Source organism: Ambystoma mexicanum, chromosome 6p, assembly GCF_040938575.1.
Source record: "Ambystoma mexicanum isolate Mex_15411 chromosome 6p, UKY_AmexF1_1, whole genome shotgun sequence".
Lineage (NCBI taxonomy): Eukaryota > Metazoa > Chordata > Amphibia > Caudata > Ambystomatidae > Ambystoma > Ambystoma mexicanum.
The window spans coordinates 768,421,080-768,446,277 of NC_090935.1; the positions used below are offsets into that span (position 1 = coordinate 768,421,080).

Sequence of the window (25,198 nt, forward strand, 5' to 3'; positions counted from 1 at the left end):
AGCTCACATGGGTCAGGAGGTGGGCCACCAAAAGATTAATTCAGCGTTGGCTACTTAAGGTTGATGGCTTTGTGCTTTGGAAATATGGCTAATCACCATCAATTCTGAACATCAATTCTCTATCATCCGCGAGTAAAATGCTTCTACTGTTATAATGTACTATATATTCTGTTGTTATAATGTAAAGCGCATTGGATGAAAGCGCTATATAAACACAATAAATACAAATCATTACGAAAGAGCCATTCCATTCATGTGATAGCCAAAGGATGCAGGTACAGTGCAATCAAAGCGCAAGCATGGATGACAAAATATTTTCGTTATTAAAGATGGAAGTATTCACTTTGCTTCTTCCTATCCTCTGGAGAGCAACTTTGGAGCAAGAGGAAAGAAAGTCCTTAGTTGTTTATTTGTTTGCAAAATGGCATGTATGCATAATATTGCACAATGCACAATAACACGCAAAACAATGATTAGAGGGTGGCCAGGATGTGACAAGGACATGGCGGATATCAGAATGGCAAACTACAGACAAACTGATGCCTGGTCCTGCCAGGTAGCAGGGATACCTGGCAAGGCTGGGGTGGTGAGGAAGGCAGGTTGCTCCAAAGTTTAATGATTCCCCTGGGGCTGGCATATCCTTGGAATTACCACGTTCCCCACCTGTCAGCACTGCTGATGCTTTCCAGCGGACATGGCAAATTCAAAACATTTCCTTTTCCCCTCCAGACATTGGGAACTCCTATGCGGGGGAGGTGCACACAATGGGGGAGGGGATCCGTAGGATTCACCACCGGATGAACAGCACTGTTGCACCCTATGTACAGGTTAGGAGTCACCCATGAGATTTATTTAGACCCACAAATGTTTCCCAGCTTAAAGACAGGAAGCCTATTCCACCCCTGTGATGTGTGACCTTCTCATGTGTATTGCCCCTTTAAGATGTGGGTCTCTCCCAACGTGTACTGCCCTTTTAAGATGGGCCATGACTTTGTCATGGGCCAAGCTAATAAAAATAGCCCCTACAGGCATGTGCATCAGAACGGCTGCCAACTCCCAAAGAGGAACGATTGAGTCTATCTCTTATTTAGCCCTGCAGGCCCACGCCGTGTGAGCATGGGTCTTCAGGCCATGATGCCGTGGGACCCTCGTGCCAGCAAGGTGGCTAGGGCCTGCATGGTCTGGGTATGGCCTGCCTTGCCCCCACATAAAACCGGGTGTTCCCCGGCAACCCCCTGAGGCACTTGGCCTCTATGGTGCTGATGTCTGTGTTGCCAGTAGCCAGCCCCCACAACAACCCCCTTATTGAACATGGTGGCCACCTGTTGGCCTGCAGACTTTGCAGTGATTATGCCAGGAACATTCTATGGAACCGTGATCTGCCACTCCCCTCGGGACCCACTGAAGAGGGAGTTCACTGTCTTGCACAGTCCTCCGCATGCCTGAGATTTGTTGTGCCATTACATTTGCCATGGCCTTCATAGGACGAGCATGCGCCCGCGAAGAATATTTTTTCCCCGCCTGGAACTGCAGCCACCTAGCTTCGAACTTTTGTCCCCCACCTGGAACTGTTGCATCCTCAAGTCATTCTTGTTCCCTCTAGCCTGGAACTGCTGTCTTACTGCCTGAAATGATTGCCACTCTGTCACTCTGGTCCTCCTACCCAAAACTGTGTCCCTTATGCCCCGAACTATGGTTCTGCCTGGAACTGTTGGTCACCTGGCACTGATAGTTGCCCTCCCACTTTGAAGTTCAGGCCCTGAGCCTCTTGAGTGTGTGTGTTGTTCTCCACTTGCTGGGTGTCTATGTAGCCCTCCTCTCCAGAGACAGAGATCTGTGCTCCCTTTCTCAGCCAGTGAGATGCACCACATTCCGTAAGCTATGAGCTATGATGCCTGCCTGAGCGCAGGAGCTATGCCCCATGCCTGATCCATTCATGACCACGTGATCAGCACCCCATTTCTGAGCCTTTGAGTTGCATCCCATTCTTGGGTCTGTGCGCAGACCCAGAATCCTGAGCGTCTGAGATGTGCCTCATTCCTGAGTCTTAGAGTTGTGTCACATTCTCGAGCTTGTGTGATATTTCTCCCAGTCCTATATACATAGTGTTAGACTTGAGAATATGCGTATTGTCCCACTGTTTTTTGTCATGGTACAGAATGGACTACCTGCATTGTTCCGTTTCCTTAAAATATGGGTTAACCAAAGATTATTTCCTCAAACAGCTTTTTGGATCGCATTTTATATATGTAACAACACCAGCATCATTTAACTGGACTCAATGTTTCAGCCCTCTGCTTTTCACCCATGGCCTGGATTCCAATGCTGGGGAGGCCCCACTCCATATCTTCACATCTCTCTCCCATCCGAAACACCCAACCTTAACAACAATCCCTCCCGTCGGCCACACCTGTCCCCCCTGCCACTGAGACGCATGCTGTTCACATTTACGTCTCTTTGCATGTTTGACCCCGGCGTGATTATGGATGCCAATTGGGAGGCCACTGTATTCTGCCCAAAGTATTCACCCAAAACAACCACATTGAATGTGCATGTTTCCAATGCCCCCCTTTCTGATGTCTTCGTCTCCTCCCTCTCCATATCAACATCAAGAAATACTGGTCTTCACTGTGGAGAGCTAGTCTCGCAAGAGCGACTTTGGGTGTGTTCTTGCAAGACTTGGCTCGTGCACGGGTGATGCGGTGCGATAGCTGAGGGAAAAGAAGAGAGCGAGCTCAGAGAGAGCAGTCACATCACGGCGCTCCTCCTGCAACTGAAGTAAAACCCCATTAAGACATGATATGCTGGCTAAACCAGCAACCACAATAAGGGACTTAAAGAAGTAAGGTGGACAGTGCATTCAACTGTCTTCCATATAAATAGTTAAACTATCTGCTAAGTGAAGGAGTTCCTCAAATCTTCAGGTTGAATCATCTTTATCAGGCCAAAACATTCACCAATTTCAAATGTTATGTGGGACTTGATGGGCCAGTCGTCTTCAGTGATTACAGTAAGTAAAGATCACTACCTCCACGACCCTCTTCCTCATCCCAGTACTTACCTCTGAGGCCCCGCCTCCCCACTGAAACCCTTTTTCTCTTTCTTATTGGATGTATAAACCACCCACGTATCCATAATCCCTTAGATAAAAAAATTCCTGTCCTTCAGTGAGGAATTCAATTCTTTCTGGTGCTGGGAACTGTAGAGCAACGTGGTGTGCTTACTGGACATCCCCTCCAGCGGGGCAACAGGGATGGCTCTGGATGGTATAGCTCCTGCATTTCCTGCCAGACAGGGGTGAAGTTAAGCACTTCTTGGTGACCCGGCGAGAAGGCTCTCTTGTTTCCCCTATGGAGGGAGTGCCAGTTCAACAAGCCCCTGGCTGATAACACGAGTCTGGGGCGTTAAGGTAAGCAAAGAGATAAATGTTTTGAGTGCAGAGACTGGTTACTTGGATACTGGCATCTGCAACTCCCGCTCAGTTTTCCTCCCTCCTGCATGGTTGGCGAGCGGCACAACCATCGGCGGGAAAAACATATTAGGCTGCTTCGGGGTTGCTTGGCAAACTGGGGTGTTGCTCCAGGAATTGGCTGCCCAGTGGTGAGGGGCTCCCATATTTGGAACAGGATTGGTGGGACAGGCAGGAGGCAGAGCCCAGTTGTCATGGATACCACTGCTGCGTCTTCCTTGTTTTGGCAGTATTATAATCTGAATACTACAGAGGGTTTGCACAGGGCGTGCCAGCTCCCTAACGACGATGGGTAAACATAATGAGCAAAAGAGACATTTGGAGCAGCCTGAGGAGGATTCTCCCCCTAAGAAGTACAGCAAGAGAAAAGCATGTAAACAGAAAATGGAATTAAAATGTTCCCTCTCTCAAAGGGAAATGAAGAAACCAATGAGAGAGACAATTCAAGAACACGAGAGAATGAAGAAGGTCCTCAAACTCCTCTACATCCTCTTCTTCACAAACTGCTTCCTCCTCCTCGTCTGTGATTTCAGTCTCTGAGGGTGAGGCTGAGGAGCAATATCCGGATAGAGAGGAGGAGCGAGGCAATACTATGCCAAGTATGGCAAAGCATGGGGGTTTTCTGGACACGCAATTCAGTTAGGGGTGACCGATCTGAAGATCAGGCAGTATAAACACACACCTAAAATGGGTCAGCCAGTGATTTCTGAAATAAAGGACACCCTCCGAAAAGGAGTGGAATGATACAGAGTATGCTGCTATGCAAAGGATAATGTCAAAATGATACCCTCTCAAAGGCACGGAATCTTTTCTCCCAGAAACGGTGGAGGTCAATGGCATCCTGACCAGTCTGGTGGGGAGGTCATCAGTGGCATCCAAAGAAGCAGTGGTCTGGGACCCTGTTGACTGTAAGCATAATACAGCACTTACGAAGGTCCATTCAGGGGCCCTCCTGGACCTTAGAGCAAATATCTATGTGTTCTTCACGCTGAGACTGTTTTTGGAGGGATTAAGAATCTGCGCAAAACCATGGAGGATGGTTTTGATTGTGCACCCATTCTGACAGAAAGGCAAAATCAGGTGGAACTGTCAGATTTATCATATCATGGAGTTCAGGGAACAGCCATGGCAAAGGGAGCAGACATTTCGGCTCCCCGAAATCTAATGCCCTGAAGATTCCCTTCGAGAGACTCATCCTTTTAGTGGACCTCATAGTGCACAAAGTCTATGAGGTCTTTGATAAACAAGCTGGAAAATGTAGGAGCTCCTTCCTCCTCTTGTCGCAAATCATGGCCGTCTAAGGCTCAGGATCATGCTTCTGCTACCAGAACGAAGTCCGTTCCACAATCTCAGGGGTTACATCCTAAGATAAAGGCTACGGAACCCACCAGCAGACAGTCACAGAAGTCCTGACAATGACTGCATGTGGGTGAGTGGAAGGCTCCGCCACTATTCTGCGGTCTGGGAAGGTGATCTTCAGATGCCTGGGCTCTGCAGACAGTCCAGGGAGGCTAGCTCATAGAATTTCTGACCCCTCCTATGCAGTCGCTCATGACCATAACTTCTATTCCAATTAACCAGAGCCGCAGAGACCCTTCCTTTTTTTAAAATGTGCTTGTCCCCAGCTTTCCTTTTTATGGAAGTAGGGACACCCCTGCAAACCCTGAAGTTCTGGAATGTCGATCAAGGGGAGTGGGAGACACCCACCCAACCCCCGCTCCCTTTGATCTACATTTATGGAATTCTTTTTTTTCAATGCCTTACTCAGCATTTTCTTCCGTAATTCTTTTGTTTCTCTATAATGTATACTGATACTTTGCCTCATATTCCCCTTGATCCCCAGGGTAATATGTAGATCAAACCGAAAAGGGCAGCAGTGATTCTGGTAGTTCCCTTTTGGCATCAGAGGGGAGTGTCCCTTCCCTTCTGGACATGTAGTTACAGGCAGCTTGGAAAACCCCAAAGTGGCCTTGCCCTCTACAAGCAGGTCAGGGGTTGGGGGCACTAGGAATAGGGCAGCCTGCAAATTAAAAGGCAGGGACTGAGGGTCAGAGCTTTTTGGATCAATTTAACACTTTGCTCCACCCTATGCACCCTTCCACTTGAAAAGGCTATGAAAGGAATTGATGGGATCTTTTTGAAGGATCGAGTTTGTCACCTCGTTTCTGGGGTATCCGGGTTGTGCTGCAATTCTTTCTTGAGGGGTTTGACAAGTGTTTAGTTGTTTCTACTGTTTGCTCTCACTGGGCAGCTCTTAGGGCTCTAAAAGAGGGGAAGCTGGAGGGTGAAGAACTAGTTGGAAGAGTCAACCTCCCTCCTATAAAGGCTTACCTCCTTGGAATCTCCCTTTGGTTCTATAATGTCTCCAAGTCCTCCCCTTTGAACCAATTGGGATTCTTGATATCAAACACCTTACCCTCAAAACAGCTTTTTGGTTGCTACCACCTCAGCCCAAAGGTTTGGTGAAATTGGGTCATTGTTGTGTAGGCCTCTCTTTCTTCGAGTCCTTCCTAAAGCTGTGGTATTGCATTGTGATCCTAAGATAGTTTCCAAGTTTCACACTTCTCAAGATGTGGTTCTCCCGTCTTTTCTTTTGGAGCCCAAACACCAGAGGAAGAGGTATGACATGTCATCAACGTGAGGAGAATCTTCCTTGAGTACCTCTCTAGAACCGAAGACTTTTGGAAAACATTTGGTGACTTTTGGCCCAGTAGGGGCAGAAAGGAAAGTCTCAATGGTGTCCACCAGTTGTTGGATAAAAACTGTTATCTGCCTGGCCTATGTGGTGGCTGACCTACCCATTCCTGATCATGTGCAGGGTCACTCCACTAGGGGAATGGCTGCCTCTTAGGTGCCAGCTCAGCGAGTTTAGCTACAAGAGATATAGAGAGCCTCCACATCGGCTGATCAGAACACGTTAATTCGTCACTATGCATTGAACATGTACATTTCTGCTCAGTCTGCCTCAGACAGCAGCATGGCGTAGTCATTAGCCCGACTCTACAAAGAGGATGGCTGCCAATGATCTAGACTGTGTATTCTGGCAGTGTGGTTTCCCCAGGCATGCATGCAGGCAGAAGGAAGATATGTAAGTATCTCCGGAAAGCAGCCGGCCTTCACAATCAGACCAAAGCACCCCACTGCCCTGACCGAAAGCCCCAGGGGCATACTAATATACATCACTGCAGCTGCTGACTGGTAAGACCCTTTCAAGCTCAACTCAGAGCTGATCTTTTTTTCAGGGAAAGGCTTCAGATGCCAACTTTCTGTGGTAGGGGGTGCTGGTGGTACTGCTTTACCACTGACACTAATTCTGCAGCAATTCGCAGACAGTGGTTTCTGCAGTATATTCAAAAGGGGTAGACTACCACCAGTAGCGTCTTCGCTAGTGGAATAACAACCCGCTTTGGAATCAAAGAATGGGAGAAGGGTTTAAACAACAAGGTCTATTAGTTTAGTTATCTTCAATTCAGGATCGCTTGCTGGGATTTATCGTCAGTTCTCAGTCACTCCCAGTCTGGGGGTGTTAGTGCCCCTACACTTCCTTGTCTCTTGTTTCCATAGTCTGCGCTCCTCTTTTTCTTGTCCTGCATTCCAGGGAGATCCCTTTGTTTGGCTCTCAGAGCCCCACATGTACTCACATGCTAGGTCAGGGAAACTGTAAAAGCTAGCACTGTTTGATATTGCTGTAAACAGCAATGCTTCCACCATGAGTCTGGCCACCTGGGTGTTTCTATAAGGTAGGGTCTGGGTGACTTCTTCCGCCTTTCGGCCTTATGGGTCCAGGTTCTAGTCCACAACACACTGGGCCTCATTACGACCCTGGCGGAATGGGTTAAACGGCGCTGTAAAAGGCTGCGGCGCCGTTCAACCCGTTCCGCCACATTACGAGGTCCCCTTGCGGGACACATTAAGCACGCCTGGGAAAACCAGGCGTGCATACCGGGTCCCGCGAGGGGAAGAGGGAGCAAACAACGGGCCAATCTCGTAATGGCCCGTTGTTTACTCCCTCTCCCATTCCCATTTCAGCCCCCTATGGGGGCTGAAATGGGAATGGGGATGAACCGTGTCCGTGTCCTCGAGTGAGGAATTACCGGGCCATCCGAACTCAGAATGGTCCGGTAAGTCCTCATTCCGAGGACACGGACACGGATGCGGTCTTGCCGGCAGCCATGCCGCAAATTGCGGCATGGCTACCGGCATAACTTGTAATGAGGGCCACTGACCTTATCTACTTCCTCTGCAAGTCATAATGGTCTCATGCCAAAGGGGACCTCTCCTGAACCTCCTCCTCCCTTCTCCCCTTTCCCTTCCTCTTCAATGCTTCACCACATTCTCGTATCTTCACCTATCCTGCACTCACCCCCACCCCCGCTCTGATTGTCTACTATGATATTCTCTCTGGTGGTTTCCTTACCTCTTCCTCTACTGCAATCTCCTCCCACCTCAATCTCCACCTTAAAGTGCTCCTGTGCTCCTCCTCCTCCTGGATATCTCTGCCAACCCCCTTCTGATTGTATGCCTACATCGCCTCCATTGATGTTTTCCCTGGCCTTCTTCATACTACTTCCTCCTTCCTCTCCTGTAATGTCTTCTCCAACTGTCTTCATACTCCTTCCTCCCTCATCTCCCCCTGTGTGCTTTGAGGCCTATGGGCGAGTAGAGCTTTATAAAAACTATAAATAAATAAATATAGTCTCCAAACACCATTAAACTCCTTCCTCTCCTCCTTTAGCACCTCCTCCAATCACCTTATTTCCTCTGATGTTCAGTCTCGCTACCTCTTCACTGTCCTCCGCCCCACTTCTACGTTCTTTCCCTCTGGCCACTGCTCTCCCGGCTCTTCCTCCTGCTTCACATACCTCCTTTTACTGCCTTGTCCCCAACTCTACCTACATCCTTTCTCCACCCTCAAGCACCCACAAAGGCATCCCTAAACCAGCGGTTTAAGACTGGCCTGGCCCTAAACCCTCTGACCTCCTTCACTTAATCGCTTTCAGAGGTGTATTTGGTTCAGGTAGGGAACTGGATTGGTTGAGCAGTGATGGTTTGCAGATGTTTGCTGGTTCTCGGGCCTTGCAGCCCTGAGCACAGAACAGTGGTCCAATCCTTGATAAACGCCGGTCACCATCTTTGATGGTATTCAGTGAATGATGGTAGAGACTCTGGTCTGCAGCAAATGAGTTCTGCAAATACCTGCGCTATTACTCAGCTCCCTTTGCGAACGAGTATGATAAAAGGTTTTTGGTGCGAGATTGTTGGCACACACTGTTGGACTCCATGGCTCAGCATTCTTGCAATGAGCCATGTGCGTGTCAGATCTTTGCGCTTTTAAAATCGTTTTATCTTTGCACGTGGGACTTTGTAAGGCCATTTCTTCCAGTGGCCAAAGTGTTATTTTGTCAGAAGGTGTGTCCAACTTGCAAGTACTTCCATTGCGAGACGAGACCCTGGAGATTCCAATATGGGACATCTCTTATGTAAGCTTACTCCCCAAGAGAGTGTGTGCGTCAGATGCTCTACCCACACTGAGGCCTTTCTTAAAAGGGACACAGGTATGCTCTGGCTTCTCTGGTGACAAACCCTCCTGAGGCATAGAGACTCCTCCCGCAAAGCCCCGCTACTAAGCATTGTGTAGTGGGCAGTTGCACCCAGCCCCCATTGCCGCACAAGCCGAGGGCCAGACAGGGGGCGTTGTCACAGTGCACAGAGAAAAACTGTAGTCCACCCTTATAGATGCTGCTGCTTTTGGTATACTACTAGGAATCCACTGGCTAACTGTATAAAACATTTAAGGGGTCATTGTCCATTTCCCACGGATCAGTAAAAGTGGGGGTACACTTTTAGCGCCATTTTACTGACTCACCAGATTTTCAGCAATTTGCCAGCTGGTGTTTGGGGGCACGGCAGTCTTTACATGCCCATCTGCGTTTTAAGATTCAACTGACAAATCCGTCGGGTAATCCGCCAACATGTATTTTCATGCTAGTGGAAAACCAATGGAATCCGACTGCAATGATCACCTAGTAAAAGCAGTCAGATTCCATAGGAATCCATTGTAAATGTCTTGTCATCGTTAATTGCAGGAGGCATTTACACTTTTCCACAATGGAGTGGAAATGTGAAGAGTGCAGGCGATTTCGTGGTATGAACTAGGTGGCAGAAATGAGGTAGATTACACCGAGGGGAACTTTTGCACTTAAGTGCAAACTGAGGTGGTCCTCCCATGCAATGCATTCTTTAATTCAAAATGTCCCGCTGATTCATTAGATATGGTATACATGGTTCGTTTTTCTGGCACAACTTCAAAGAGCAAGGTGCAGGCATTTAAACATCGGTCTGCTTTCGCCCCTCCACCACATAACCAGACGTCTCTCTGCTTAACTTCTCTCTTCAGAAATCCCTTAAAAGGAAAAAGGTATTTGGAAATCCCTTGAATTAGCAGAAATATATTTGCCTATTTTTCAGTGCTCCTAGCTGCAATCAGTTGCACAGGGATCGCTAGGTGCAATGTGGACTGGCCACGCATCTGTAATGCTGCATGGTCAGGGAAGATGTGCACGTGCTCAGGAGACATAGCCATTCGCAACTATTATCCAGGCCATAAGGCAACCCCTGATCCGCGTCGTCTTTTCCGAGGGAAAAGCTGGGGAGTGGTAATGTTTGAAAGGTATCCAGACAAGAAGCAAACCCTGACTTGCAATGAGTATGTCTTCTAGTTCATGCTGATTAGGAGAACATTATGAATTTAACAAGCACCTAGTCATAACATAAACATTCTCATCTAACGTAATGAATTCATGTCCAAGGTTTTTTCAATGAACTGAGGATTTTTCAATGAACTGAGGAGGTCATGAAGAATTTGATGGATTTTTGGGTAGAAATAGTGTTATACGAAATGACCATCTCTGCTGGAAGTATTTCTGAAAACCTAATAAATATATTCAAATTTGCTCCGAGTTGTGTAGTTCTCTGATCAAATTAATGACATGCATTATAAAATCAGACAATATAAAAAAAAAGTTCAATTTAAATTCTTAGACGAAAATGTGTGCTTCAACAATTTTGTTTTCTTGCTAAAACCTTCTAGTAGGTTGGGCATGCAAGTTGTGTGCCTTTCCACCTCCCCACACTTTTCCTTTCTCACGCTCCAACACTTACCTTTTCACTCTGTCAGCGATTGACAGTGTCCTTGCTGACGGCGTAAGGCTCCTCAGTCCAAGAAGTGACCTACTGTCGTTGGATTCGGTGGTGATATCCTTCCTCATACCCACACAAGCCTCCATGCTTCCAGCAAAGGCTTGAGCACATCTAGAGCCCATCATACAACCACACAAACCAACTAACATGCCTTGCTGTTTGAGAGCCCATATTTTACCCGCAAGTTATAGTTGCCTATAGTGGGGTGCACTCCTCCTCATTCCACTTGACTTGAGTCTACATGCCTGCCCACTTAATAATGCACTCCCCTCCTCTTCCTGTCTATCCTATTACTCACCAATAACAATGCACGGTGTGTCTGTAGCTCCTCCCACTTTGCCCTCCTATTTCACTCTCCTCCTCGGACTCCGTCCTGGAATCTCCTGGCCGGGGAACGATCTACCAATCTGCAGACAAGCCTCAGCCCTTCCAGACCACTATGATGGTCACTGGCAAAGGATACAAGACTAGATACATTGCAGAACTAATTAGTAAGACTAATACAACGGGACTGAAGTTGACATTCTGTAACCGCTGAAGCTTTTGCAGTGGACTCCACTGGTAAATCAATACACAGGGGAGTGACATTGCCTAGATGAGAGTTTGGCAGAACACCGATTATGGTGGCACAGTTCTCAGCAACAACGCAGGGCACCACTCAGGGCCTCATCACGAGTTGGGCGGTAACGCCGGCGCTAATAGCGCTGGCGCTATGTGCCCTACCGCCAACCCCCCCGGCGCTATTAGTGCCAGATCACGGGTTTGGCGGTAATGGAAGTCCCCATTCCCCACTGAGCCGATTCGGGAATGCCCCATTCCCCATTGGGCTCAATGGGGAATTTTCGCGCTCATACCGCCGGTGTATTTCCTGCCGGCGGTATGAGTGCACATTTTCTGCGTATTTCCCCCCGGTTCGGAGCTGGGGAGATATCCGCGAAGCCCTGATTTGGCGGACCCTTAAATCTGGCGGTAATAGCGCTACCGCCGGATTTAAAGGTTACCGTCAAACTCGTGATGAGGCCCTCAGTCTTAACTTCAACCCCTACTTCAGTTCTGGCAGATCCTTACTTTAAAGGTTCACACAACGTATGTTTCAGCTGTATTTGTAAACTATGGTAAATGTGAATAGATAACATGTTGGTGATTTATATGGTGCTTAGTACCAATCCCTGCCCTTCGTAAGCGCTTTAATAATCTGTGTGACCTTCATTACCCACTCATGGCACCCAATTTATCAATTCGGGAAGATGACCGGCTGACCAGGACATCAAACTCATGTTACATGGCATTGCCCTTTCTTCAAGATGAGGCAGTTGCGCTTGAGCTCTCCACTTGGTCATGATAATAATTGATGTAGAGGTTTTCTTCTAATCATTACAACTGACTGCAGCCATCCTTCATTGTGTTACTGATTACCATACGAGTCAACGTGTGTGATCAGGAACGCGCACAATTTCAATAGGTGTTGAACTACGTTTCAAGGAATAGCGATTTCACCCTCAGCTTTGAAAGAGGACATTGCAGGTAGTTTGTTTTGCTTCTGCTCATGCTTTCAAATCAGTTAACCATACTATAACAAGGACTTAACTAAACTAGTTAGTGCTTTAAGATTTGTTCATAAGGAAATACCACAGGATCTGTGCATCTGGCCTACTACGGACCTGTTTATCCACAAGCGGACTCCAGGGAGTGTGAAAAAGTGGGATTCTCTGATACCCGCCTTCTCACCCAAATTACCATGTAATGCATAGAATGGTCAACACTGTTCTGTTGTGAATTATTACAAATGGTGCAGTAGTGGTGTGATCCGCTACCATACCCCGTCCTCCTGTGTACACAAAAAGCTAGGGTGGGCAAGGATCAAAGAACTACTGCATGCTGATCCCCTAAAATAACTCATGTGATATTTTAGGAAATCCGTGTCCATCACTGCCGGCTGGCAGTGTACCTATAAGCAAGAGAATTTACTGAATGCGGTAATCTGGCAGAGAAATCTGAAAAGCGTATGATGAGCAGCCTTAGTGGCAAAGAAGGCTCCTGTGTCACAGCCATTTTGCAAAACCTTGTTCTTGGGAAGTGCAAGGAAGGCCCAGGGCAGGCTGCTGGTTTATTGAAGGCTCTTTTTAGTAGGGTTGTTATAATTTAGCTAGCCTGTTATTTGTCTCCAAAGTAATGAGGAAATTCAATCATAACATGATCGAGAATCATGCAAAAAGACACACCGGGACCATCTAAATGTTTGATACCAGGATCAGTAGCAAGTCAACGGTTCTGGTTGTGCAGGGAAAACAGCAGCACAAAGTATATATAAGGCAGAATTATGAGATTGCTCAAATAGGTTTAACTTGAATTCCCTTGATGGTCTTATTTGGAAGCAATTCCTGGGTGTGAATTGAGCTGTACCTCTGGTGGCAGTCGCTTGGAACTGGGCCTGACCTCGTTGGAGGCAAAGGTGAAAGCCGTACGCCTCCATGTGGCTCCAAGAAGGAGGAATTCTGAGCCAGCCTCATTGTTGGGGCTGGTGTACCTGGATATTAAGTCCTCACCATTGAGAGGGGGGATTGGATGTCCACTATAATAGCACCGGATGCAAAGGACCTGGAGGTGTTAAATCTCTTGCCTAGAACCACAAACTTGTTACTAACCGAATTCAAAGGGGCAACTAAAGAGCAAAAAAAAGAAACAGAGTTGGGAAAAATGATCTAGTACCTGTGGAGACATTGCCTTCAATAGCAGTATTGGGTGAGTTGGGACAGCACAGTCTTTATAAGATCTGCTCCATCGTGAAAGAAGGAGAAGATTTGTACTTCGGCATGTTGACCAGGCACCCGTGTTGAGCTATTTGGGACCCCATTATGGGATAAATAAACAACAGCAGACATGCAGATTCTGTGAAGTAACCAACAAAAACCTGCAAAATATACTTTTTGCCTGTAAGTTGTTAAGGGGCCATGGAATCAAAAATCCAGGTATTAGGTATTGTATTAAGGGGTCGTTCCAATATAAAATGTGAACATGCAATTATTTTAATGAGTTAATTTGACCAGTTAGCAAAAGCAACACAATTACGTGGTACTCTTTACATGGGGATCTAAAATGTTTTTATTCACGATTATTGTTATGTATTTATTTGTAATTAGTTCAAAGAACTTTTACAAAGCGAAAACAAGAAAAATAAAACATAAAATATCACAATACCCAATGTAATGCAGGTTAAAATACAAATTCAAATTAAAACGCCACACAATACAACAAGTCAAGTTCACCAACCTATTATATCGTGGGAAGATGGTCTAATGGAATTTTAACTGAACTCTGCTGTTTTGGCGTTCACTTTTACTAAGTAGAACGATTCTAAAATCACTATATTAATACACCTATTAATGACGATATGTACTACGGTATCTGATTTTAACTGTTACATATATACTTGTATTGTTGAACTTAACAGTACTTGTATGGATTGTTTAAAGCCATCGGAGTATGTTTTTCTATTTGATTCTGTAGGGCAGCCCCAGAGACACAGCTGGTTGGAATCATGATCCGCAAGAATTTGGTAAAGCGGGACCTGAACGTTACAACACAGGCCTCCCCTCAGGGTTACAACATAGGCCTCCCCTCGGGTCTGTTTAGAGACCTGTGACCAAGTTCAATAGGTGTGAGTCGAAACAGTCTAAACAAATGTACAACTTCTCCACAGTTCCTTCAGGTCTGCAATGATATGATTGCTTATGAGGAGCAAATTGACAGCTTTCTAGGGCTAGACCAACATGTTCTTTGGGACATATTGACAGTTAACTCGGTCCCCCTGTAAAGCATTTATTGGGGTCAAATAACTTGCGTTATGTGATGTGGGAAAAACATTTTTAATTCGGAGAATAAGCATTTTCTCTTCAGGTGAAATCTCTTGGTAACATGCCCTGTTGAAGCTAATAGTTACACACCACATGCACAGAATGCGGTCTAAGCAACGACCTAGCATGCACACATATGCAGAAACTACATATATGTTAAGAATATACTTTGTCGCCCCAGTTAAACATTTAATTGAATGCCCTATCAGAGACAAGTCCAATTTAACACATCAACACTTACTTTTTTAATCTTTCTGCAAAGGAAGCTACTTCATCAAGGACATTCTGGACGCTGACGCAAACCTCCTGGATAGCGTATAGTTTATTCATGAATCCTTTCTTTTCACTGTCCTAAAACACGAACAAGACGCTGCTATTAGGTGATTTTTGCTTTTTCGTGCTTGCTGCAGATAGACATACAAAATGCATAAGGAACATTCACAGCTGCATAGTCATTCCAGCGATGAACATCTATCGGTGACCTGGTGTTATTCACTTTCAGAAAATCACTGGTCTGGTGGCCCATGGAGGCCGTAGTGGCTTTCATACGTTCACACTTTTGGGGCAAATGTTGTCCCCGACCTGGCACTACTTAGTAGACACAGCAAGTCAACCCCATTTGTGGTTGTTTTAAGGGGAAGGAGGCTCCCCCAAGGATTTCTTTGTCAAAAGAGCCCCAATGGTGAATTTTGCAGCTCAATTTCTGATTGACAATACCGAAAAAAGCCATAGGATTTACAAGCATTTCTGCAGGGGATTGTGTGAAATATCCCAATACCTCAGATGCCATGACTCATGCACCCCATTGTCACTCTTAATGACAAAACTTTGCCCCATATGCCTCTCCCTGCTCCAGGGACGCCTCAATGGTGCTACCACTGATCCATAGCACCCCTGTATTGCTCTTCCCAGGTTCCGCCCTGTGTGCTTCTGTTTGCCCTAGTTCAGCTCTGTGTGGCCCGCAGAGCCTAGGTTCAGTCCCATGTGTCGGTCACTACCCCAGTTGTGCACCAGGTCGCTCTAACCCCCTCTGTTCTGACCCATGTGGCGCTCACTGCCACCGTTATGCCAGCCGTGGGTCTCTCTGTCCATGTTCTTCCCCAGGTCAGTCGTTCTTCCCCAAGTCAGTCTCACTTGGGCAGTCCCATTGTGGATTTCCCTGGCCCAGTTCTCTGCTCCAATGGCTCTCTCGCGCCATAGTACCACACCTTTTTGCTCTCACTTGCCCAAGCTGTGGCCCATAAGTTGCTTCCACTGTCCCAGGTCCAACACACGTGGCTCTGCTTGCCAATGTTGCACTGACTGCCGGCATCTTCTCCCATGCCACTCTCCTTGCCCTTATCATAGCCCATGTGGCTCTCACATCCCCCATTTCTGCCACTCACTTTGCCTTGGATCTGCCAAAATGCCACTCTGCCTGCCCACCCACTGGCATGTGCTCCATGCCTTGGGGGGGTGTCTCAGCTTTGGTGCCCTCCGGCTACTGGCCCTGGCTTGTGGAGTCGATTCTATGGCCGGCAACATCAACATCCACTGGGCATGTGCATTATGGTGGGCCCTGAGTGCGATCCCCATGTCGCACCTGAAGCCCCGCGTTCATGAGTGAGGCAGGCCGTGCGAGTTTGTCTGCCACTCAAGGAAGCGCGGGAAGATGGTGCGCGCCGTAGAAGCGCCACAACAAGCCATGGCAGCATTTCTTTGTGTTCTCAGTAGAAGGTTCCTGACATTTTTGGCTAATATTTGTAATATGCTTCGTCTACTTTTTTTTATTTTGAGCTCCAACTGCTACAATAAATATGTGTGTGAGGACAATGACAACCTGAATAAAATTCACTGGTAAGTAGCAATGAAAAACAATAACCTGTGTGTGCAAAGGTAGCTCAGGAGTACTCACCAGTGGATTGTTGATCTCCATCTCAGGGAAGGCGTTTGCAGGTAATGGGCAGAGTGGGCATTAGGTGTAAAGGTCGCACAATTATAGAAAACCGCTGAGCGCCCGTTACAGGACAAGTGGCAGCTAAAGGCTGCCTTTTATGCAGACCAATGGGAACATTGTTAATGTCTAATTTATCATCGTTTTCTATGCAGACAGCGGCGGTCCAATTGCACTGTTGTAGCGGAACTGAGGCACGGCCCCCCACCCCTTCACTATTGCCATTCCAGCAAAGTTGGCCAGCCCAACAAACATTTTTCGGATCGACGTCGTCGTTACCGGTAACACCAGTGTCAAGGGCGTCATATCCCAAAGCTGCAATTAGCCGGTGGACATATGACACGTGGTTCTGGCTCTGCCAGTGGAGCAGCACTCCAGCTATTCGGAGCCCTTGGCATGTCTGGTGGCAGCACACCCTGCAACTTGTTCTCTGCACAGCTTGGGCTGAATCACACGCATAGCCCATAAGGCAGTGCCCTTCTGCCCCCGCTCCCAGCCTCTCCTGCCCCCCCACCCCCCATACATGGCACATCCCGCTTTGTTTAAATATTCATTGTATGGTTTTACAACAGTAATTAGTTACTGCATCTTTATAAACACAGCTGCAAGACAATAATTGTTTCCTGCTGCTAACAGTTATAGGCACTAATTTAGAGCTCTGTTTTAACAGAGTCCCCTTGTCTGTGATGTCAGAATTCAAGGTATGCATTTTAACTGTTGACATCAGAGACAAACGGATCCTGGCAATGGGGGCATTTATGCAAAAGTGATATTTATGTGCACTTCCTAACTGTGGCTACCAGAAGCTAAATAAAACAGACACGGGGCACCTGGGAGGCCTGGCTCGGAGGCCCTTTTCTGAATGTTGTTGTGCTTCGTGATAACTCCTTGCCAGCCCTTCATGGCGATGGCGATGGCGCTGGTACTGGCATTGGACATAGCTCTCAGGCTGCGTCGCAGTAAACATACCTAGAGAGTGCCTGCAAGGAGTAGGCCAGGCAGGGTGAAAATCCATCACAAAATACACCTTTACACTCAGAAGCAATCACATGCACAGGCGCAGCGAGCAAGGCTTTTAGAAAATGGTTGATAAATAAAGATGAGGGGTTTATGAACAGCAGCATTTTCTTTCTGAATGATACAGATTTTGTTTTTTTAAAACAAAGCTAAAGGACTCTTACAATATGATCACACTTAATAAACCCCATATCGCAAGGAAATCACAACTGCAGACACTATTCTATGAGGACCTTTTCGCAGACGTTTAAAAAAAAAAGACATGAAAAACAATAATACAATTTTTGTTTGAAAAGAAAATACCGGCTGCTTGTTCAGGAAACATGCCTGGCGTGCATTCCACACACTCGTGACAAATAGTATGTTAAATATGGCACCCAGACAAAATATAATATAGTGCAGTGGTTACTGAAAGATACTCCAGTAGTAGCACTGTTTCCAACACCAGCCCAAACCACTGGATTCCTCAGAATCTACTTTTGATGCAATGTATTGTATAAAGGTGTCTATCCCACACCTCGCACTCTAAAATGCCGCCTTCCCACCTTCACTCCCTCTAGGCCCGGGGTCGGCAACCTTTCGCTATGAAGATGTTCAGCACTACAACTCCCATCAGCGCTGCGCTGCAAAGCCACTGGTATCTGTGTTTGCTCAAAGAACTGGCTTACAACAACACATATACGGATTGTTTTGTTGTTATTGTTTTTATTCTTTCAAGCACAGTCCTAGCTCGAGAGCAACAGAGTGCTGTACAGAGTGTGGGTAGCCAGCATTTGGGCTGCCATCTTTTAACAGAAGCGCAGCACTTTGAGGTCTGTGCGTCGGTATGTGCATCCATTGGAATTAGTCCTTGGTCAGGTGTTGTGAGATTTGCAAAAATGGAGAATTGTGGGGGCATTGCGAGCCGACACCGGGATGGAGTTCCAGAGGGTGGGTACATGACAAGAGAAGGATTGTTTGTGGTTCCTCTCTTTGTGGACGAGTTGTAATTCAAGTCAGTTAGGTGATTCGCTGCGCGAGGCGCATGTGCCACCAGATATGTGGAGCTTAGCTGCCAGGTATGCTAGTGTGCTATTCATGACTGCTTTGGAGATGATACATGCAGTCTTGAACAGTATCCTGGCTTGGAGTGGAAGCCAATGTTGTTCGCAAAGGATTGGGGTAATTCGGTCAAATTTCTGTGCTCCTGTAATAAGATGTGCTGCAGTGTGGTGGACTGCTTTTAGGGGAGCCAAGTGAGCAGCTGGAAGCCCTGTCAGAAGAGCATTTCCCCTGTCAATATGTGAGACCACAAGAGTCTGCACTACGGTCCGGAAGTCCTGTGGTGCGAGGAAGGGTTTGATTTTCTGAAGGCTAGACATTCAGAGCCAGGCTATTTGGGCCTCCTCAACTATGTGTTTTTGGAAGGACAGACTTCTGTCAATGCTGAAGCCTAAGGATTTTGCTGAGTCTGAGAGTTGTGGATCAAATCCTATTAGGCGCATATCGTTGAGCATTTGTTGGGCAGGTTGTTTTTTAGCGGGCAGACCGATGATGATGAATTCAATCTTGAATGGGTTTAGTTTGAAGTAGTCAGTCGACATCCAAGACTCGATGATGGCTAGGTAATCACAGATACGAATTATGTCCTCCGCCCTATTTACTCTCATGTAGAACTAAGTATCGTCCATGTATTGGTGGATGGCTATGTTAGGATCGTTGAGGAAAGTGCGCAAAGGCTCAATGTATAGTCTACAAAAGATTGGTGAGAGAATGGAGCCTTGTGGGACTCCGAAGGAGACCTGCAGGCAGTTAGAACACAACAAGTTCATTTGAACAGCCTGGTGTCTGCTTGAGAGTTAGGGGGTAAACTAATTCAGGACAGTGCTAGAGAATCCCATCCTGTCAGCAAGGAGGGAGAGAAGGATGCAGTGGTCGACAGTGTTCAATGCAGCCTAACGGTCTAGGAGGATGGCGAGGCAAGAGTCACACTTATCTTTGATTTGGAGGGCATCATTCACCACCTGGACGGTGGCTGTCTCAATGCTACACTTAGGGCGGAACCCTGACTGATAGTAATTTAGGAGGTGGAGTTGTTCGATTCTGGTGACTAATGGTGGTGGAGTAGTAAGCAGCTTTGGTCTCGGTAATCAGAATTCTATGGTTTGCGCAGAGAGGTTTGAGATTGGTGAGGTCTTCAGGTTACGGTTTTTGCACCACCATTCCTCTAATTCTCTGATTGAGGGTTTGTTGGAGGCACGCTTGGGGGTGTACCATGGGGGTATGGTTTGGTCAGTATCTAGCTGGATTTTAGTGGGGCATGAGTGTTCACCAGTTTCATAGCAGAGTTGTTGAATAATTCCAGGAGGCAGAGACATTCACAGTGGTGGGGAAGTCAGCAGAGTTTGTTTCCAGCTCATTGACCGGGAAGGTTTTGAATGAGCGGCATTGAGTTAGGGGGTGTTTAGCCTGATCTTTGTGAGCCGTAGTAGAGTGGGTGACTGATTATGGGATAGTGGTATGGTCAGATCAGTCAAGTGGGATAGGGTATGCACAGGTGATGCAGGGGGATGATGTGAAGGCTACGTCTAGGGTGTTGCCTTTGTTGTGCATGGGGGAGAGCACCATTTGCTTAAGGTTCATGGAAGCGGTCAGTACGAAAAGTATGCTTCGAGTATGGCTGTCAGCCTGTGACTCTGGGATGTTAAAATCACCAAAAAAGACATTACAAGAATGTGCTAATTTGGCAGAGGAGAGTAAATTGGAGATGGCTCCAATGAAAGAGTCACCATTGTGAGGTGGTCTGTAGATTAGGTTGAAGGTGATGGATTAATTGTGCGATAGAGGAACCCGGCAGGTGAGTGATTCAAATGATCATGTTTTGGGAGAGGTGATGATGGAACATGGCCAATCGCTCCTGTGATGATTGCCCCTCCATCTCCTGCCCTTCCTTTGCCGGTCGGCATGTTGGACGCAGTAGCCTTGGGGTAGGAGGACATCAAAAACATGTTTCAGTGATGAACAGGGCATCAAGGTTGTTGTACGAGATGAGGTCAGCGATCTCTGCAGAGTGAGCGACTGCTGAGCGAGTATTGATCAACATGCTTGCGGTGTCTGCAGCTGCAATAGCAGTGCAGCAATGCAAACCATTGTGTTGGGATCTCCTTTAGAGGGTGCTGTTCCTCAATCAGTAGTAGCATTATTAAACAAAACATAAACACAACACATGTCTATATCTCATCCTAACAGATATGAGATTCTGTTGTTGAATTCCACCCACATTATTTTGACCAATGCCCAGTGTTGAATCCAGCACCCCTGATTCCTACTACCCGTGATGGTGAACCACATGAAACAAAGCCCCATGGCTCTGTTGCTATTAGATAATGCAGAACTGATATAATTTGTGAATGGTTCTTGTTATCAGGCTTAGAACGGCCAATTAACGACTAGGTATGCCAAGTGTGCCTTGGGCGAAGTGGTGGATAGTGGTAAATTACCAAATTATTACATCTGCATAGGTAGCTGATCTTGTGGCACTGGCAAGGGCTTGCAAATTGGCCAAGCACTGTCTGTGAACATATACACTGACTCCAGATATACCTTTGAAGTTGAAAACAATTTTGGACAGTTGTGGAGACAAAAAGGGGCTTTACTTCTTCTGCTTCTCTTATAAAGAATCATCTTTATGTGAGTGGACTATTGGATGCCATCATGCTCCCTAAACAATCAGCAAGTATTAAATGCACCAAGCATCAGCCACTTAAAAGTGAAGTTAACTGTGGCAATAATTGTGCAGATTCTACTGCAAAACTGGCGGCTATTGATGACTCTGAGGCTCAATATATTCTCCCCGTAAGAAAGGTACGTGAGCTGCCCCCTTTTAAGACTCTTGGGGAGCAGGCACAAATACAAGAAAATGCTCCTTCTATTCGAAAGGACATTTGGATCAATAAAGGGTGCCGTTTGCATGAGGACTTTCTACGGAGAGATGAACTAGGACATCTGGTTGAACCAAAACTATTGCTTTCTCAGTTAGAATATACCACAGCCATGCTCATGTGGGTAAGAGTGAAATGATTCAACATTAAACAAACATTTGCACACACCTCTGGTTGTTTTCATGGCACACTATTACTGTATAAGGTTCACAAACTGCCCTAAGATTAACATGTGAAAAGCAGTACCGGCTGGCTACACAGGGAGCATATCTGCAACCCGATGGTCCTTTTGTGAACCTCCATGTGGATTTTGTCCAGTTACCCTGTTGGAATAATCCGCAGCCTACCCTAGTGGTTTTGGGTGTATTATCTGGTTAGATTGGGGCTTATTCATGTCGAAGAGCATATGCTATCTCTTTGATTATGGCATTATTTAGGGATTTTGTACCAAAATGTGGAATACCTTTCGGTATAAATAGTGACTGGGACACACTTTCTTAACCAAATAGTCAAAGATGTTTTTGCCGCCCTAAACTTCAAACATAATCTTCACTGCCCACACCAAAATGGAGTGCTGAAGAATACAATGTGTAAGATTTTTCAAGAGATTGGCCTGAAGTGGCCAGAGACACTGCCCTTAGTACTAGTCAGCATGTGGAACACTTGTAAAGCGTAACAAGAGAATGGGACTGAGTCCGAACAAGGTTTTATGTGGATGTCCTATAAAGTCGCCATGACTCCATCCCAGTAAAAAGTATGAACACAAGTCTGCAGCTTACCAATGACAATCTACTTGACTGTGTAATAGCCCCAAAATTCTTCCATGAGTTCTCTCCATGAGCAGGTGAAAGAGACTTTAACCTGAAGGTCAACTGAAGCTTGCCAACCTCTGCAAGCTCGCGATTTTGTTTTGGTGAAGAGTCATCAAGTGAAGTCTCCACTGGCACCCAGGTGGCGTGGACCATAAGAGGTCGCACTGATCACCAATTCTTCTGTCAAAGTTAGCGAGTTACCTGCCTGGCTACATGATTACCATTGTAAGCTTGTTATAGCGCCAGACCAATGAATAGCATACATTTTATGAATTTTGTGACTTTGGGATTTTGTTGTCTTTTTGTTAATCTAAATTGATATCTTCCCTCCAAACCACGCAAACCAGCCCACACCCTACATGCACCTGGATGAAAGGGAAATCTTTCCCATGCGTTAACTACTACTAAGGTAGTATCATGGCTGTGGTATAAACAGTACATTGTTTCCTGGCAAGGCAGGACCTGTGGGTTTCTAGAGAACTGGGACTGTGTAGTTGACTTACTTTTGGCATGTCTGCCTAAACCTGCCAAATTCCAATGAGGCCAAATTCCTTACCCCTGTAAAGCTCTTCCAAATTGGTTTGAGATGAGAGTTATATGCGAGCACTCGCCGCAGAACGACTGCCCTTAACACCAGCCCTGGCAGGCCAAGAAAAAGCTCCACCTACACCAACTCTTGCTGCCCCAAAGGATTTTGTTTTGCCTGAGTTGACATACTTGTCTCACTTATCATTTTGCTGTTGTTCTATTCTGTATTTTGTAGACAGAAGGCGGGACATGGAAAGGCACAACACCTGGATGAAGAACAAATCTGTGTTCACCAAAGTGGTAAACACTGCAAATCAACTTTTTGGTGAAGAGATTACTTATAGAGCAATAGATATCCGACAGGGAATTGCAGGGAGGCTCTCATGTGAAGGTGCAGTGCAGGTGAACTGGGGATGGGAACAGGGAGGAATTCTAATCAAACTGCAGAATTGTTTCATTTTCTGATAACCTCTTTGAGTTTTAGGACTACAACGGACACTGATACCGTTTGCTCGTGTTTTTCACAGGTAATTTGTCAATATAACAGAGCTAAGGAGACTAGGTCTTATTATTTCATCCAGCATATGGTGTTTGAAGTCCAGCACTAGTCCAAAATAGGACAACCTGGGGGAGGACCTCTACTTTACACTCCAAGTGACCTTATTCATCAAACATCCTGCAACTTACACTTGGTCAGGAGGGTTCTTCCCCTAATACACCTAATCCAAGCCATGCCACCAGCATTATCCTTGGCCTGAAGTGCCACAACCACATAACACAGCCACTAATACCACCAACCGTGGCTTCTGATAAGGGGACGGCCTCCTGGCAAGACACTTTGAGACCACAGAACCCATCATAGCTGTTCTCCTGAATATCTCTCATGGCTTGTTCAATTCTATCAGCCTTCTATGCCTCTGAGCTTTGCCTAATACAGCTATGACCCACTAGATACTAGAGTTATAGTGGCATAACTCGGGGATTCACCCTTTGCAATCCCTCCATCTTCAGCTACAGTTAGAAGACCACCTTCTGAAATGTTTCCATGGACTGAAGATGCATCTCTTGTGCTCAGCTGACAGCGTATTAACGCACTGGGTTACCCTCAGCCATTACCAGCTTTTCTGACAGCACTTAATTCTCTCTAGAGTGCAATACTGCATCCTAGCACCCAAGCACTTAAGACCATTCCTAACACTCTGCGATCTTCCCATTAAGACTTTGCAACTGTTTCATCATATCAAGCGGACCACCCACTGAATTCCACTTTCAGCCATACTGACTTACGAGCACATGGTCAGTTCTCCTCGTGCCCTCTGCAGTACACCCCCACACACCTACCTACAGTGCACAGAGTGACCTGAAGCACTCAATTAATCCCTTAGTAAATTTACATTTTGTATAGTATCCAATATTCATAGACTGACCATAAAAATAGGAAGTTCCATTGGCATACTGCTGATATACCACCCTCCAACCAGCAATAAATCAGGATTTGTAGAACAAATAAGTATCCGTATGTTAAGCCAATCGATTTCTTAAATTGATGCATAATCCTTAGTAGCTTCAATCTTTGAGTCAATGCCGTAGCTGTTCAACATGCTATTGATCTAAATGACCAAGCTGGAGCAATCCGCTTCATCTTTATTCAAATCGGCCTAAGCATGCATTAGGCCATATACGTGAACTTTTAAAAAATACAATATTGTACACGTAATCATCCAAACATTTGGTGTGGAAATTCCATTTAGTTGTTCATTTCTCAATAATGGTTGATGCTTCAAACTATGAAGATCAGGTGTTTTTCACCCTTTAGGTCCGCTTTACCAAATACACCTTCCTGCACAGATATCGACCAACAAGAGGTTTTAGACATTAACGTTCTGATTTCAGACAAGACAGCCCCAGTTAAACTTGTTTTACCATTACTAGACCAATTCAGCAACAATGGAAGACAAAAGTACTCCGGAACCTGTGGATTACTTGTAGGAAGGCACAAGGAAGTGGGTTAAGGCAGCAGCATAATACTGCTGAGGGCCCCCCCTCAGATCTTCTAAGACGCGTATTCTGACCCCAGACTTAGGGGCCGGCCCGGGTCACTCCTCATGTGTAGTGATTATGATGATCATACTGCCGTAGTGACAGCAAGCAGACATGCACTAGGTGAAAGATGTCAAGTTATGACTTAAATCTTAAATCTAACATAGAAAAAACGGGGGTGGCACTACGACCCCAGCATTTCATTCTTCCAGCCACCATTGTGTGGGGCCAGTAACAATATTTTCACGTGGCAATAGCGAAAGCAGCTTTTAGTACTAGGGGTCAGCAGCTCCTGAGGGAGTACTGGAATTAAAAATGGTTCAAAGTCAGTGGCGGCTGGTGAATATCTTTATTACAGGGGTATTAACATCTCCACAAATTATAGCATAACAAGAGAGCCCTAAATAATGTAGGGGAAAGTAGAT

General features: G+C 46.2%; 1 protein-coding gene across 3 annotated transcripts in view; it reads right to left on the reverse strand.

The window, feature by feature from the left end:
- The window catches only part of MCTP1 (multiple C2 and transmembrane domain containing 1), a 3,303,831-nt gene that overhangs the window by 55,682 nt on the left and 3,222,951 nt on the right, over nt 1-25,198 (reverse strand). For all 3 annotated transcript variants that reach the window (XM_069627643.1, XM_069627644.1, XM_069627642.1), the window contains one exon: nt 14,765-14,874. In XM_069627643.1, the coding sequence (XP_069483744.1) occupies nt 14,765-14,874 (110 nt within the window). The remainder of the gene's footprint in view (nt 1-14,764; nt 14,875-25,198) is intronic.